The 15,514-nt window shown below is 58.5% G+C and overlaps 2 protein-coding genes across 4 annotated transcripts in view; both read left to right on the top strand.

Annotated features, from left to right (window-relative positions):
- The window catches only part of CORO7 (coronin 7), a 213,221-nt gene extending 203,165 nt beyond the window's left edge, over positions 1-10,056 (top strand). For all 3 annotated transcript variants that reach the window (XM_090024446.1, XM_090024445.1, XM_090024447.1), the window contains 11 exons: positions 383-469; positions 779-921; positions 2,320-2,424; positions 2,764-2,849; positions 4,435-4,576; positions 5,637-5,726; positions 7,119-7,235; positions 7,401-7,536; positions 8,048-8,139; positions 8,472-8,558; positions 9,248-10,056. In XM_090024446.1, the coding sequence (XP_089880572.1) occupies positions 383-469; positions 779-921; positions 2,320-2,424; positions 2,764-2,849; positions 4,435-4,576; positions 5,637-5,726; positions 7,119-7,235; positions 7,401-7,536; positions 8,048-8,139; positions 8,472-8,558; positions 9,248-9,253 (1,091 nt within the window). In that variant the 3' untranslated portion in view covers positions 9,254-10,056. The remainder of the gene's footprint in view (positions 1-382; positions 470-778; positions 922-2,319; positions 2,425-2,763; positions 2,850-4,434; positions 4,577-5,636; positions 5,727-7,118; positions 7,236-7,400; positions 7,537-8,047; positions 8,140-8,471; positions 8,559-9,247) is intronic.
- Positions 10,057-11,493: 1,437 nt separating this feature from the next.
- Positions 11,494-13,761, top strand: PAM16 (presequence translocase associated motor 16). Its single transcript, XM_090024452.1, has 5 exons — positions 11,494-12,082; positions 12,191-12,275; positions 12,397-12,533; positions 13,008-13,073; positions 13,631-13,761. The coding sequence occupies exons 1-5, from the start codon at positions 11,981-11,983 to the stop codon at positions 13,715-13,717; spliced, it is 477 nt and encodes a 158-aa protein (XP_089880578.1). The 5' UTR covers positions 11,494-11,980; the 3' UTR covers positions 13,718-13,761.
- The last annotated feature ends 1,753 nt before the right edge of the window (positions 13,762-15,514 follow it).

Genomic DNA, 15,514 nt, shown 5'->3' with positions numbered 1-15,514 from the left:
AACAATCTATGAATCTATGAACAGTACTGGCACCTCCCAAACTCCCATCTTCACCAGATCCAAAGCACTCTGCAAACAGGAACTGAGCCCCTCATTCCCCTTCCCCCTAAAGGAGTCTGTTTTAGACAGGGCAACTGAGGCACAGTTTATTAATGGGAGTCTTGCAACAGCACCAGGGCCAGAACTTGGATCTCCCAATTCCCCATTTTGGGTTCTTGCCACTGCACCACCTGCGGGAGACCGGGGTTCAGTTCTCAGCAGCTCTCTTGCCCCCATGTGGCAGAGGCTGGCAGTGCCATGCTGTCAGTCCAGGGCCTTCCCCTGGCTCTGGCGCACAGGATCTGCTGGCAGCAAGCTCACTCTTTGTCTCTGTTATGTGCAGCTGGGGAAGATGCCAAAATCCGGATCTGGCGAATCCCTCCAGGAGGGCTGCAGAAGATGCTGCTGGAACCAGAGGCTGTGCTCCGAGGTAATGGTCATGTGGGTGTGAGGGTGCCTTCGCCCTCCCAGCGGGAAGGCATTATGAGTGGTCTAAGGGCGCCTCACTGCACAGGGCAAGCACTCAGTGGCCAGCCCTGGAGGAGGCCAGGACTTTTCTGACTGCTGTGTGGCTTGTTTAAGTAGTGCAGGCTGTGGTGGGTGGGTAGACCCTGCTCGGGTGGCCTTGGCAGAGTGTAGAAAGCAGACCAGCCCTGGGTAGGCTGGGCTGTGGCTCCCTCGCCCAGGTGGCCGCTCACACTGAGAACACAGAAGCACTTTCCACTTCCTCTTTCCCGAGGTCATACAGAGAAAATCTACTCCATCCAATTCCACCCACAAGCAGCCGACATCCTGGCCTCTTCCTCCTATGACATGACAGTGCGGATCTGGGACCTGCGTACCAAGCAGGAGGTGCTGTGCCTTAAGGGACACACTGACCAGGTAAGAGGCGAGCCAGCTTGTGGCAAAGCCAAGCCAGGGAGGACAGGGCTGAGGCAGAAATCAGGGCACCACCTGGGAGTGGAACCAGAGTGTGGAAGGGATACACTGAGGCACCGGGGAGCAGGGAGGAGGAGCGACATATCTGTTCTGCCACATTAAGCAGGGCTGGACCTGGGTTGGGCTAAGTGACTTCTGAGGGCAATGTAGGAGGAGCTGTCGGTGATGGAGCATTGAATGCTGGGACATGGAGTCTGTGATGGCCACTGTGTTGTTCAGCACTCCTGGCGCAGGGTGCTGGGAACCTACCCCTGCCATGCTTAACCACAGCCAGCTCCATTACAGGATCCAGCAGCACAGAGGGGATGGGGCATCCTAAGACATATCTGCAGGGGCAGCCATCGGGACCTGGAGCATACAGCAGCATATTAACAGTTAGGCTGGAGTTGGGGCTCTCAGTGCTCACCCATACCTGCTGCCTGGGCTAGGGGTCCCCTTTGTTGGCTGTGGGGCTGAGACCTGTGCTATAGAGCAAGAGGCCTCACCACCAGCTCTGCTGAGCTGTTACACTGATGTGTGTTGCTGCAGTTGTCTCCCAAAGCTTGTGCCCTGTACCACTGCAAGCTGTATGTTCTACATGTGTGGTTTGGTCACCAGTACCTGCTTTGGCCTGGGCTGCTCTAATCTAGTGGTGCTCAACCTGTGGTCTGTGGGCAGGATCCAGCCTGTGGGGTTGTGTCATTTGGTCCAGGGCGCTCCACACAGGTCTGGAAACTTGGCAGTGGAGAAGTTGTAACGCTGATTGCTGGTGGCTCTGGGACTGGGCCAGCATGTTGGATTGTACCCGTGGACTAACTCCCTGTGCCAGCCCTGCACTGGATTGGGCCCCCAGACTGGCCTTGCACTACTCATCCAGCCTGCAGGGCCAGATAAGTTGAGCACCAATGCTTTAAACTGAAATCACAGTGTCAACAGGGAGCTTTGCTGAGATGGTTGGAACCCTGTTTCCTTTAAACTGGGCAATGCCAGTTTGTGACTGGGCCCTTGGCAGGAGGCGCTGACATGGGTCAGGGTCCCACTCCATGGGGAGGGTGATGGGAACTGCCTTGTGGGGCACAGCTCTTCCCTCTGCTCTGCTGTAATCCTTGCTCATGCAGGCAGTATCCTCCCTCCTGACTGTCTTGTGCTTTTCTCAGGTTGGTTCTCACACTGAGTCTAGGAGGAGGGTTTGTACTGGGAGGAGCAGGCTGGAGCTGCCACTCACCCAGCCCATCAGTGGCTGTGCCCTCCCTGGCCCCAGGTGGTGCTGGAAGAGCCCAGTGTGGAGGCAGATTGTCATGTGCACTGCAGCCATCACTGCAGGCTGGGACACAAAAGATATCAGCGTTGGTTGTCTTACAGATCTTCAGCCTAGCCTGGAGCCCTGATGGGCGGAAGCTGGCCACGGTCAGCAAGGATGGCAGGGTGCGGCTCTATGAGCCCCGGCAGTCGCTGGAGCCCGAGCAGGTGAGGTAGAAGTCATCAGGCAGGTCGCTTGTGTGGAGCTCAGCGGGGGGGATGGAAAGCAGGGTTCGTGCTGGGGTGGAACCCCTGAGCCATACAGACAGAGTGGATCCTGGGGAGAGTGCTGCTGGCAGTGCTTTGTGCATGGACGAGCAGGTGGAGCAGGCTGCAGGGCTATATGTGTCTCTGCCAAGCCCATTGCTTACACACCACTGCTCCCCCCAGCCTGTGTGTGGCCCCTTATACAACCATTAGGCTCTGGTCATGCTCCTGGGAAAGGCCATCTGCATGGGCAGGGGGTGGTGCCTAGAGGAATAACCCTAGTCTCTTCCTCTCCTACAGGATGGCCCAGGCCCCGAGGGCAGCCGAGGTGCCCGTGTGGTCTGGGCATGTGGTGGCCACTACCTGCTGGTCTCTGGCTTTGATAGGTAAGGCCAGAGTCCACTTCCCCTGATGGGGCCTGTGCCTGCTGGGCTTCTGCAGCTTGTTGACCCCACTGGCCACTACCGAATGCCTAGGAATGTCCAGCTTCCCATGATGGGGCACTTGGTCCCTCCCTTCCCATCCTGTGTAATTAATTGCAAGGGCCCCATCCAGCCTGACCACAGCTCAGGCACTTGTAGAGGAAGGCAGCAGCTGAGTCTGAACTTGGGTACTTGATTGATTGAAGGCAGCAATTAATGCTTCTGAGTCAGAACCACCAGTGTCAGAACCACCAGTCCTCTGAAATGTTGTGCCAGTCCAGGCAGCTGCCCTGAATAGGTGAGACTGATGCAAGGAGGTGCTGGTGCCCAGAGCTCTCCCCACACTCCCTGCCCTGAGCTGGCACAGTGCCAGCACTTGTCAGAACCAGGACTCCTTTGTGGCCAGAAGCATTTTCTCAAGGGTTGTATCTATGACCTTGCTGCCACATGTAGTGGGGACAGACAGCACAGACAGGGCACTTCTTCAGCGTCGCTCCGAGCAGGGTCAGGCCAGTCATAAGACACCTCCCCAGCAGAGCCTTTAGTCACAGGAGACTCCCAGTGCCCAGCTCCCAGCCCAGTGAGAGGGCCCAGGACTGCTGGAGATGGTTTGTCCCAGATGAGAAGCCCACCAGGCCTCTGACAGGTTACACGTACTATCCCAGGATAAGGGGCTGTACCCAGGAGCAGGACCTGGCAGGTAGCTGGAGGAGACTGACAATGCTGGGGCTTGGTCCATCCCAGCTTGTTACTTGCAGGAAAGCCCAGAGCTGCTTGGAGTTCTTATGGGCCCTAGAGGAGATGGCATTCCTCACTTTTTTCCTGAACTGTCATGACATACAGTTAAATACAAGAAGTGTCCCCTCCCAGAGGTGATGTGTCCCCTCCCAGACTGTGCTTTGCCTGTGAGTCAATTCTGGGGCAGACAGCACCATTGGCAATGCACCAGAGGATTCTCTGAGACCAAAGGTGACATGTGGCTGTGCCTGGGTGTGGTAGCAGCTGTGGATTTGGCAGGACAGTAGGCCTGAGGCCTCCATGTGTGGGAAGCTAGTGAGGTGTGACACCCCATGCAAAGGTCACTGGGAATAGGGGCTCCTCTGCCCTTCAAGAGAATATCAGAGTAGGAAGAAACCATCATGTGTGCAGACTGGGTGCATCATGTAAGATCAGCTTGGTCAGCCTCTCTCTGCCAGTATGCAGGCAGAAAATAGCTCTGTGTCTCTATCTCCAGCTGTCTATCAGGATCCAAGTTGGGGATGGGGGGAGATCCCCACATACTGTCTCCCCTGATAGATCCAGGGGCAGGTCCTGAGCAAGAGAGAGCTATTGTCTGCATGTCTGAACCAAGATGGCCACCACGCTCCATGCCTACTGCTCAGACCCCCGCCTGTCCGCCTGGGAGAGCAGCTTCCAGCTCCAGCCAGGCTGTGGTATAAAAAAGGTTGGGAGCCACTAGGATGGAGTATGGCATTGGCTGGTAACACTTGCCTCACCATCCCCTGTGGCCAGTACAGACAGCAGATGGTTGTGGTGCTCTCTCCGACAGCCGCAGTGAGCGCCAGTTGTATCTGTACAAGGCCAACTCCCTGTCTGCTGGGCCTATAGCAGTGGGCACTGTCGATGTGTCTCCCTCCACCCTCATCCCCTTCTATGACGAGGACACCAGCGTTGTCTTCCTGACAGGCAAGGTAAGTGGAGGAGTCAGTGTCCAGGGTGGACAGGGCTGTTTGGCAGTCCCTGATTTCCTTAGCCCAGTGGGGGCCAACCTTTTTGGCAGATATGGCACAGATTGGTAGGTATGCCACAAATATGCAGCACATTCCCGAAGTGCCACTGCAGTCCCCTTCCTCTGTGATATGTGCTGCTCTGCTTTCTACTCTCTGCCCTGTGCTCCCTCTTATCTGCTGTTCTGCTTTCTGCTTCATGCCACACAAAGGAGTTGCCTGTGCCACTTGTAGCACATGTGCCATAGATTGGCCACCCCAGCCTTCGTACGTGCAGATCCTCTGCCTGGCCTTTGATGTTCCTGCCAGGGCATAGGAGCCGAAGTTATGGCTACAAGATACTGTGTAGCATGTAAAGAGGGCAACCTCCAAAGAGGAGACTCTGGGGGGACCCCGCTTAGTGCTCAGACCAGGTCTCCGTGCGTTTCCACTGCTGGGGTTAGCCCAGCCCACCCAGGGCTGCCAGGTTGCAGGCAGTGCCCAGCTGTGAGCACATCCACATCCAGACTGTGCATGGGCAGCAAGCAGGGGTCCTGCTGCCTTTGCTGGTCTTAGCAGCCCCTGCTGGCCCTCTGCATCAGTGAGCAAAGAGGCTGGCAAGGTGAGGGTCTTCCTGCCTGGGGCTGTGATTGATCCTCAGAAGGGCCTAGACTTTGTGCCGTGAATGGTCCTGGGGAGCATCCCCTGCCTCAGCCTGCAGCCTGACAGGCAGCCCTGGGTGCCACACTCCCACGCAGGGAGAGAAGGGTTGTGCTGTTCCTGGGTGAGGGGCCTGGTCCCTCTTCATTGCCTCTGGGACTCAACCCGCTGACCCATGTGATGCCAGGTACCCCACCCTGCAGGCCTTGTTTAATAGGAGCCCTAGACTTCTGGGTCTTAATAACCCTCCCTCCCCCCCCACATGCCCCTTCTTCCACTTGAGTCCCAGGCAGAGATGAGCATGGGATGGTGGGAGGCCCACCCAGACCCCTACCAGCTGCAGGGAGCCCTCCTTAGACCTCCTCTCACTGCCCAATGCATCTAGGGGGACACACGAGTCTTTGTCTACGAGATTGTCACTGAGGCGCCTTTCTTCCTGGAGTGCAACAGCTTTTCCTCCAGCGACCCCCACAAGGTGAGTGCTTTGGGTGCATACAGCCTCTGCAGAGACCAGCACTCTTCCTGCTCCTGGAGTGCAAAGGCTGGATTGGGCTGGGAACAGCAAAATGAGCCCCATACGTCACAGTGGCTCAGGAAAGCCAGACATAGGTCCATGCCTCAGGATGATGCAGTGCTGCAGCACTTGGGCTCTGAGGCACATCCATCCTGCCCAGCCCTTGTTTGCTTAGGCTGTGTCCAGCCTCCCCCTGAGCACCCCCAGGGAGGGATCTGGCCTCTTCTCAAAGCATCCTGCCCCACCCTGGCTGTCCTTAGGCCCCCACCCCCATGCCCCTGGGTATAGCATGGGGGAGACAGTTCCTCCGCAGCTGTGCCAGCACCTCTGCCTGCTCTTACCCCACTCCCAACCCCTCTCCATTTCTGGCACATTTGGAAACTGCCCCCAGTGGCCATCCAGGTGCATTACCACCCCCATAGCTCGTGCTGGTTGTAACCTGAATACCCTGGGGGGCTCACTGCAAAGGGGCCTCGATCAAGGACAAAGCCTTTGATCCCCTACAGCCTGGGGGAGCCCAGCCTAGCACCAGGCTGCTGGTATCCAGCTCTTTCCCTGCTGAGGTTCCCTGTGGGTTGGCTCCAGAGACGCTCCTCCCCCGGCTGGGGCAGTACAGCAGGTGGGGTAGGACTGCCCAGTCCCTTCGTGCCTTGCAGTCAGTGTCCATGCTGCTGTTTCCATGGGGTGTGTGGGTAATCACAGCCCTCTGCAGTGTAGGGAGACAGGAGTGAGAGCCCCCAGCAAGCTTGCTCCACAGAGGGCTCCGGGGCAGCCTCCTGCCCTACAGCTGGGTCTTCTTATCCCATGCTGTAAGGATCAATGCAGAAGACTTGGGGGATGCATGTCTGGGAAGGGGAGGGGCAGATACTGAGGGCTACTCCCTGTGTTTTGCATGGAAGTGGCCCCTGTTTTCTGCAAGGTCTGGGGCAAGTGTGCATAAATCAGGGCACTAGCATCCCTGTGTCCTGGCTTAGGTCCTTCACACATGGCCCGTTACCATACGCTGTTGCAGCTGCACACTGCCATGTTCTTCATCACAGCTGGCTATGTCTCCCTGGAGGCTAAAGCCATCCCTATCTGGATGTGGCTTGTGGCTCTGTCAAGGACATGAAGACCTTCATGAAGCCCTGGGCAACTCAACCAGAGCTCTAGAGAGCCTGCAGCACTGCCTGGCATGGCCTCCCAACGGCTGGGACCCTGCCCTAGATTCAGCCTAGAGTGAGCTGGTGTGCAGCACCTAGCCAGATCATCAGCACTTTGGGGAGCACGAGCCTGGAGTGCAGGTGACCCAGCCCCTGGGACCAAGACCGCCTGAGTGCTGCGGGGCCTGACATCACCCCTGTACTTTCCCAGGGCTTCGTGTTCCTGCCCAAGACTACGTGCAACGTGCGGGAGGTGGAGTTTGCCAGGGCCCTGCGTCTGAGGCAGAGCTCTGTGGAGCCAGTTGTTTTCAAGGTGCCCAGAGTCAAGGTAGGCCCTGTCGCCCAGCTGCACAGCTGTCACCAGGGTAGGCTCCTCAGAGAGACTCTGCCCTTTTGGCTGGCCAAGGACCTGCTCCTTCCCACTAGTGCTGAAAGGCCCTGGATGAGGGGCTAGCCCAGGGCTGACTCGTTCTCTCAACCTCCCCCCCTGCAGAAGGAATTCTTCCAGGATGACATCTTTCCCCCCACGACCGTGTGGTGGGAGCCAGCCCTCACTGCCACTGCATGGCTCACAGGCAGCAACGCACAGCACCAGATGCTGAACCTCCAGCCCAAGGACATGACTCCAGGTAGGAGCAGGCAGGCTCAGGGTGCACTCTGGGGCAGAGGGATGGGGGCTGGGCCTCACAGCCAGGTTTAACCTGGGCCTTGAGTGCTTTCAGCCCCTCACCCCCGGCAGCAGCATTGGCAGGGGGTCCTGATATGGGATTCTCCACTGATGGGAACTGCTGGAAAGGACCCACAGGTTGGTGCTGTGAGTTCTTGCCAGGCTGGGCCACACCAGGTCAGCTTGGCTCTGGTATGGCTGGAGTGGGGACCAGGAGAGGGCTGGCCTGGTGGGGGTTGCCTCTCAGCGGGCCTGTTTAAAGGCCAGTGCAGTTCACTATTAACCTGTGTGAACTTTGAAGCATTCCTGTAAAGCAGAGATGCTGTGCAACATGAGGGCAAAGGCAACGTTTGCAGGGCTGGTGGGGATCCCTAGGGCCGATGGGTCCAGCCACCTGCCCTCACAGGTACGACAGCACACCCGAAGAGGGTGTTGGTGATGTTCTTTCTTCCTGATGGTGGCTCTTTCCCCAGTGAGCGAGGCCCCAAAGGATGTCCCGGTCAGGAAGTATGCCCCGTCATCTGTCTACCTGGAGGAGAAGTCTGATGAGCAGAAGAAAGAGGAGGTGAAGATCCCTGTGTGGGGCTGAGAGAGGCATAATCCCACCAAGCACGTCACTGCCCACTGTTGGCCCATGCTGGGTTCCGTCACATTATTTGGCACTGCTGGGCCTCCACCACCAGCAACCAACACTGCCCACCAACATTGCCAGCTGGGGACCAGAGATCTGGCACCACAGTACCCAAGAAAGGGACAGGCACTCATGTGCCATGTTGCCAGGGGCTTATAGAACCTGTTTCATCAGGAAAATCCCTGGGAAGGGGTGGCAAGCAATGGATAAGCCTCCTGGTGCCCATCAAGGTACAGGTGCCAACCACCCTGTAATTCTTCTTGCAGTTGCTGAGTGCAATGGTGGCCAAGCTGGGCAACCGTGAGGACCCCCTCCCTCAGGACTCCTTTGAAGGGGTGGATGAAGACGAATGGGTAGGAAGACATGGCTAGGGGCTGGCTGGGGTGTGTGTGGAATGGGTGGTCTTTGTATGGACATGTTTCCCACATGCTCTCCTGGGCCTTGGGCTAGTTTCACTGACTGCTGGCCCTTAGCTCTGCCCAGGATGTATGGAGGCCTAGGGGCCCTGTATGTCCCGGCTGCCAGGTATTTGGTCCCCTGAGAGGACCATGTGGAAACATGCTGCCCACTGCACTGGCCAATGCCTGGAGCTGCTCTGTGGCTTCCTGCTCCCAGTAGCGAGCTGGTCACGCAGTAGGCTTTGACTAGCTTGCTATGGAGCAAAGCTGATGGTCCCCCTGCCTAATGGGAGCCTGACCCTGGAACATAGGCTCTGGAGAGGACCAGCAGGCTTCAAAGAGCTCGAGAGCCCTTACCACCTGCTCATGCAGTCATGGCCCATTTTTCCCCTTGTTTGCAGAACTGTCTTACTGCTGTGGCAAGCTCTGGCTTGCCCCAACCTGCCCAGCACAGTGCAGGGTTTCATAGTTTCATAGTTTGTAGGGTCGGAAGGGACCTGAGCAGATCATCTAGTCCGACCCCCTGCCATGGCAGGAAAGAGTACTGGGGTCAAATGACCCCAGCTAGATGTTCATCAGGGTGTTGGCGCTGAGTTCCCATGTCCATCTCCTGGCTGTGCTCATGCTAGTCTGTTCCTCTGCAGGACTAGTCCTGGCAAGGCAGTCCTGTTCCTTCAGCACCACAGTCTCCTCATCTCTGAAGCTGTCTGGATCCTTGCCTCCCTGCCTTGTATTCTCAGGGCAAGAAGCCAGGCACCCCACAGCCAGCACCAAGGCTTCGCAAGCAACTGGACTGCACCCCACTCCGATGGTGCTTACTCTGAAGAATCTCCCATGCCCACCCTAGTGTGCAAACCTCCCTGGTGGAGACCTGGACCATCTGCTGGACCTTCTCCCAAGTGCCCACAGAAATCACCTGCCTTTGTAGCCGTCGGCTCCAAGTTCTGAGTCAGCTGCTGGTCCAGCATCATCTCTGCAAAGGACTGGCAGGATGTCTGAAGCAAAGCCCTCCTCTAGTCTCTAATGATCTGTCAGAGGAGATGGGGAGGGGTGGTGCCAGCCATACCTCCCCCTGCTTTGTTTTCTGAGTTTGCTTGATCCTAGCTAGAGCAGTATTGTCAGCAAGTCACACAGGCTTTGGGGGCTAGCTGTGCTCTGGCTGGTTATCATACACACATTTCTGCTGTGGGGAGTGCAGTGGGTTAGGGATAATTCAGGGACCAACCATGCCCCACAACTGCCCTCACTCAAGAGCATTTGGAGGGGACAGGGCCTTGGGACTGTGCCATCCAGGTTGGCCTGGCCCCAGACAGCTGTGTTCATGGCTGCAGACACCCTCAGTTTTGCCAGGGTTATGGCTCAGGCCCTCGTTCAGCACAGTGCCTAAGTGCCTCACTTCAAGCCTGTACTTAAGTCTGTCCACATTCAACAGAGGATCAGCACATTGCTTGGAGGTACTGACTTGCTCTGTTTCTTTCACTTAAGCAGGTGCTATTGAGACCAAAGGGCATAGCTGGCCAGCTTCATAATACAGGGTATGACCAGTTCTAACCCAGCACACCTGATTGTAGACCCTACTGGTCCCAGCACAGCCATTGCCTGGTGCTCTCTAAATAGTAGAAATGCCCGTGCCTCCCCACAGAGGTAAAGCCCAGTGAAACTTTTCTTGGGGTGTGTGGGGGGGGGAAGGGGGGGTATCAGTTTTCTATAGCAAGGGCACCAGCCCTTCCTGGTGTGCATCAGTCCTTAGTCTGGGTCTACATGGTGAGCAGAGAACAGAGAAACTCCACCAGTCAGCAGGAAATGGTTCCTTTGTGGGCAGTCCCAACAGAGAACCCAGGGGCAATATGAGCTGTGCAAATCAAACTACCCAGCCAGCCCTGGCTCCCTCCAGTTCAGGGATGTAGCAGGGAGCACAGTACTGTGCCACTGCTCATGTAGGACTTGTTCTGGAAACCTTCAGACCCCAGTGGGGGCCAAGATGGCATCTTCCACAAGACCGACTTAAAGAACAGCTCACACTGTCACTAAATTCAGATCTGCTCCTCCTCTCTCCCCATCCATGAGGCTCAGATGCAGCCTTTGGGCCAGCCCTGGGCTAGAACCCATGTCTGCTTACTCCATCCCATTTGCATAGCTGCCTCTAGTGATGTCAGGAAGATGCATCAAGATGCTTTGCAGTGCCCACCACAACAGGAGCAGCAGCTGATAGTGTCCTGGGGATAGCTACCCAAGCAGGTGCCAGCTTGTGGGGTCACCTGTACTACATCTGAGGTGGTCTAGGAAAGCCCAGCCCAGCCCAGCCCAGCCCAGCCAGTGGCCCATCCTGAAAGGGGAGTCTGCTGAGGCCGGAGAACCAGGCAGTCCTGGCAAAGCACTGGTCACAAACAGTTGCAGGGCCAGGCACAGCAGGGAAGCCCGTTCTTGCTAAGAGGTCTGGCTCCTGGAGCAGCACTGGTGACAGGTCAAGGCAGAGCTGTGTAGGGTGGTGCTCTGGGGCAGGAGCCAGCATAGGTACATCCATGCACCACTAGGCACCTGCCTGCCCAGAGGGCAAGGGCAAGGCCCAGCAACACCCAGGTTGGGATGATTCATCTGTGACTTCTGCCTGCACTGAACAAAAGCAAGGGAAATGCTGGGAGATCCCTCCAGCCTGAACTTTGTCCCCGAGGCACCAGGAAAGGCTCCTTCCTGTTGCCCTTCATGGCCAGGGCTTGGGGCACAACAGGATCACCAGCTCCTCCCCTTGCCTGGCAGCCCCCCTCTGTGATACGGGCTGCCTTGTCACAGGCTGCTTCTACATGCAGGACCCCAAGCCGAGCTGCCGGGGGAGGGCGGGTGATGCAGGGGTGGGTTGGACGCTAGCAGCCCGGGACCCACAGGCAGTGCTAGGCCTCCCAGGAGCTCCTGCCTCGCATGAGTCCAGCTGCAGCCGCGCTCCTCCCCTGGGACCTGCAGTCCCCGATTTTCAGCGTTGTGCTTCGGCGCTGAAAAGCAGCTCCCACCTCAGCTGCCACCAGAAAGGTGAAGGCCCCGCAGCCCACCCTGCCTTTGGGCACCGACGAGGGGACAGTGGTATTCTGCCCTCTCGGCTCTCACCCGCGCCCCCGTGAATCCTAACAGCTGCCCCAGCGTGGGTCGGCCGGGCCGGAGCTCCCCCCGGCCGTGTGCACGGAGTCCAGAGCGGGGCGCAGCGGCCGCCCCAGCCCCCCCTCGCTCGGCCCCGGGCCGCCTGCGCGTCACGGACGTGGAGGCCGGTCCCCCGCTACAGCCGGCTCCCGCCTCTAGGCCCCGCCCGGCTCCTCCCGCAGCTGCAGAGTTCCCGACCCCCGCGGGGGGCGCCCTGGGCGCGGCCACCGCTCTGCCCCTCGCGCTCTATGGCCGCGTTGCGCCGTGGCCGTCTTGACGGTGCGTCCCCGGCGCCGCCCTTTGCCCTTTGCCCTGGTGACCTCGAAGGAGGCGGAAGTGTCGGGAACATGGTGAGTGCGGGCGGCGGGGCCGCCGAGGGGGGCGGGGCGGCGGCTCGGGCTCCCTTCACCCCTGCAGCGGCCCCGGGCGCCGCCGGTGATGCACTGTCCGCTCCGCAGGCCCGGTACCTGGCGCAGATCGTGGTGCTGGGGGCGCAGGTGCTGGGCCGGGCCTTCGCGCTCGCGCTGCGCCAGGAGTTTGCAGGTGAGGCGGGGGGTCGGGTCGGGTTTTTGGGGGGGGGTCCGCGGTGCCGCGGGGCAGGCGGCGCCGTGGAGGAGGTGCCGGGCCCGGCCCCGGGGCTGAGGGGGCCCGTGTGTCCGCGCAGCGAGCCGGGCAGCGGCGGAAGCGCGGGGCCGCGGCAGGCCTCTGTCGGCCGCAGAGTCCAGGGTGGCGGGGATCAGCCTGCAGGAAGCTCAGCAGATCCTCAACGTGTCCAGCCTCGCGCCGGAGGAAATCCAGAAGGTGAGGCGGGCGGGCGGGCTGGGCCGGGGCAGGTGGAGGCGCTGCCCCTCGCACGGGCTCGGCAGGAACCGGTGGGGCGGCGGGGTTGCCCTCCTTGGCCGGGGGCGCTGCACCGGGGTGGGGCAGAGCTGTCCTGCTGCAGCAGCCTAGTGTAGATCAAGGACCTGGCCACCCCTGGGACTCCTCTTTCTTTGCCCACGGAGCTCTCTCTGTCCCTTGTTGCTGGTGGCCGAGGCACTGGCTGAGGCAGTGCAGGACCTCCTGGCAGCTCTTCACTCCCTTGGTGGCTCTGGGTCAGTGGGTGGTGATACTAGCTAAGGTAGACCCAGGCCTCTTCCCCGTCAGCGCAGACGCGGCCTGTCTCTGGCAGTGGCTGTTGAGACCGGTGGCTGTTTAGAACAGCCCTGCTGGTCCCTGCTCCTGGCCACTGGCACGTGCTGCACCAGGGCTAAGAGCAGCTGTTTCCTTTGGCAGAACTATGAGCACTTGTTCAAGGTGAACGACAAGTCGTTAGGGGGATCATTTTATGTGCAGTCCAAGGTAAGCAGGTGGCTCAGGACTCCAGCCAGCCCTGCACCATGGTCCTGGGCTGGCAGCAGGGTGGAGCATGTGGCTTGGCTTCATGGGGGTGGCAGTGAGCTCTTGGAGCCGTATGCTGTAAGGCTTCCGCAGGTTCTTGATGCATTTGCCTGGGTGCATGTCAGCTGAATGAGCTGTTTTCAGGGCAGGCTGCTAGCGGGAACTTCCTGCTGGCAGGGTTCAAAGGGCTTTCGCACACTCCTTACCTCTTCTGAGTCCCCTGTACTCACCCTGTGAGGCTTCATGCCATCCAGGGAGCATGTATTGCTGGGCTGGGAGTTGGTCTGAAAACTGTCCTCAAATGTAGCATGTACCTGGCTGCATTACTTGGCGTTAGCACCTGTATCCTGATTGTGCTGCCTCCACATGGCTTCTTTTCGCAGCACTATTGAACAGGCTGTCTTGTGGAAGCCTGTAAAGGGGCCTGACTTAAGTTGGGAAAAGTAGCTGTGCCCTCCCCCTCCCCTTCTCCCCACCTTTATGGCACTTTGAGTCACTGCAAGGCCTTTGTCCCACAGGTGGTGAGAGCCAAGGAGCGGCTGGATGAGGAGCTGCGGATCCAGGCCCAGAGCCAAAAACGGGAAGAGCAGAAGCCAGAGACATAACTCTGTCCCCTGTGTCCTCCACTAAATTATAGCTAGCCAGGAAATGTCTGCCTCCCTGTGTGTATCTGAAGCTGCAGAGCTTTGGGGCAGGTGCAGGGGGAGGCTTCTGGGATAACCCTACAGGACAGGCACACAGTCCTGGTCCAGTGGGCAGCACAGGATGGGGGTGGGGGGCTTGGCTCTGCTTCACTACTCCATTCCCCTAACACGACTTTCAAGTGGTCATCCCCTCCCCCCTCCCACAGGACTAAAAATATACCTAGTGGTCAGGTGCCAGACCACCAGTTGCTGTTTTGGCAGCACGGTGCTCCAAGGCAAAGATCTTTGTACACATGGCTCCAAGGCAGAGCCCTGGTCCTGTCCACTGAGCTCTGCACTGTTTTCTCCTGCCCTTGCATGGGGCCACTACTCTGTGGCTTGCAGTAGTGGGGGCAGAGCCAAGCAATGCGAGGGCCCTTCCTCAGGCTGGCATCTGAGGGGCAGCAGAGACCTGATACTGATTCTGCTGTAGCTGTTGAGAGTGGTGGTCGTCCCACTCTCTCTTGGGAGCCGTGGGCCCAAGCAGGCAGGGAGATTCTGGGCAAGGTGTGTTGGAGCTGTCTGTGTCCCAAAGCTGCCATGAGGCGGCTGCTTGTCCAGCTCCTTCAGCCCTGGGGAACGGAGTTTGCCCAGGACCAGGGCAAAGCCCCGGAGTCCCCCTGCCACCTGGGCTGCTGTCTGGTGCTGCCCAGGCCAGAACACTGTGGGGACGTGACTAGCACTGGTTTGGTTCCTGTTTCCTAGACAGGTTTTACCACACTGGATTGTAGCCAAGTGCTTTCCCCTGCATGTATGGCCCTGTCTCCTGGACGTGACTCATTGCTGCAGGAAGATTTGAGCTGAGTATAGTGGAAAAGCACTGGCTTGAGATGGAGGGCAGAGGCCACTTGGGCTCTCTGAGCCAATCCAGCCTGGCATCAGCCAAGAGATGGCACTGGGGCTGTTCTCTGCCCTTGCTGTATGCCGGGTTGCTGCTGATCGTGGTTAGCCCTGCCCTCTGACTGCAGCAGCTCATCCTGTGGCCAGTGGTGCTCACTCCCACTAGATCATAAAGATCTGCAGCAGGGGAGGCAGGCACAGGTTTTGCAAGGCAAGTGCTGTCCCGCAGCTTGGGGAAGAAGGCTAAGGCTGCGCCCACAGGGGAGAGTGCTCAGGAATTGCAGCCAGGGAGAGCCCCCAGCCTCCTGGGGGATGAAGTGAAAAAGTCCTGGAAGAGGGAGGGGAGGAGTGGGAGCAAATGGCATTCACCCTGTGTGTTTGAGACCTGTTTCTGGGGTGCTGCATTCAGACTGGCCAAGACTCCGGATCCGAGAATAACCTGGCTAGGCCCAGCTGGCTAAGAAGCCATTTCCACTTTCCTCCCTCTCCTTGGTGCCCTGTCCTTGGTACGGAAAGGCGTGAGCTATTCAGATGTTTCCACCCTCCCCTCCATCCTTCCTATGCTGGGTATAGGCTGTGGCATGGCTCATGTCTGGCTTCTCACTCCAGTGGCAGCCCCAGGGAAAGTTGACTATTCCTGTCTGCTCCTGGGCTCATTCTGTTTAATCCTGGCTTGCCCCTGCTTTCCCTTTTGATCCATTTTGGAGGTAAGAGGTGGCATTGATGCCCAAAGAATGGGCTTGAGTTCCAACTCCATCATGAGCCCTGTAGCAGCCAGAAAGCCAGTCATGCTGGTCCTGCATAGATGGAGAGCAGTCAGCTTGAATGGGCAGCAAGCAGAAAGGACCAGGGGGTGGTGAGGTGGGTATCCTCATCCTG

Source organism: Crocodylus siamensis, chromosome 12 (genome assembly GCF_052110815.1).
Source record: "Crocodylus siamensis isolate JL-2025a chromosome 12, ASM5211081v1, whole genome shotgun sequence".
NCBI classification, from domain to species: domain Eukaryota; kingdom Metazoa; phylum Chordata; order Crocodylia; family Crocodylidae; genus Crocodylus; species Crocodylus siamensis.
The sequence above is the reverse complement of the archived record's forward strand: the minus strand, read 5'-3'. Positions and strand labels throughout refer to the sequence as shown.

What these genes read in the sequence shown, in the direction of transcription:
- PAM16 (XM_090024452.1), top strand. Translation starts at nt 11,981, where the DNA reads ATGGCCGCGTTGCGCCGTGGCCGTCTTGACGGTGCGTCCCCGGCGCCG. An exon ending in CGCCGGAGGAAATCCAGAAG is followed by an intron (nt 12,534 to 13,007) that starts GTGAGGCGGGCG and finishes TTCCTTTGGCAG; the next exon opens with AACTATGAGCACTTGTTCAA. An exon ending in CATTTTATGTGCAGTCCAAG is followed by an intron (nt 13,074 to 13,630) that starts GTAAGCAGGTGG and finishes TTTGTCCCACAG; the next exon opens with GTGGTGAGAGCCAAGGAGCG.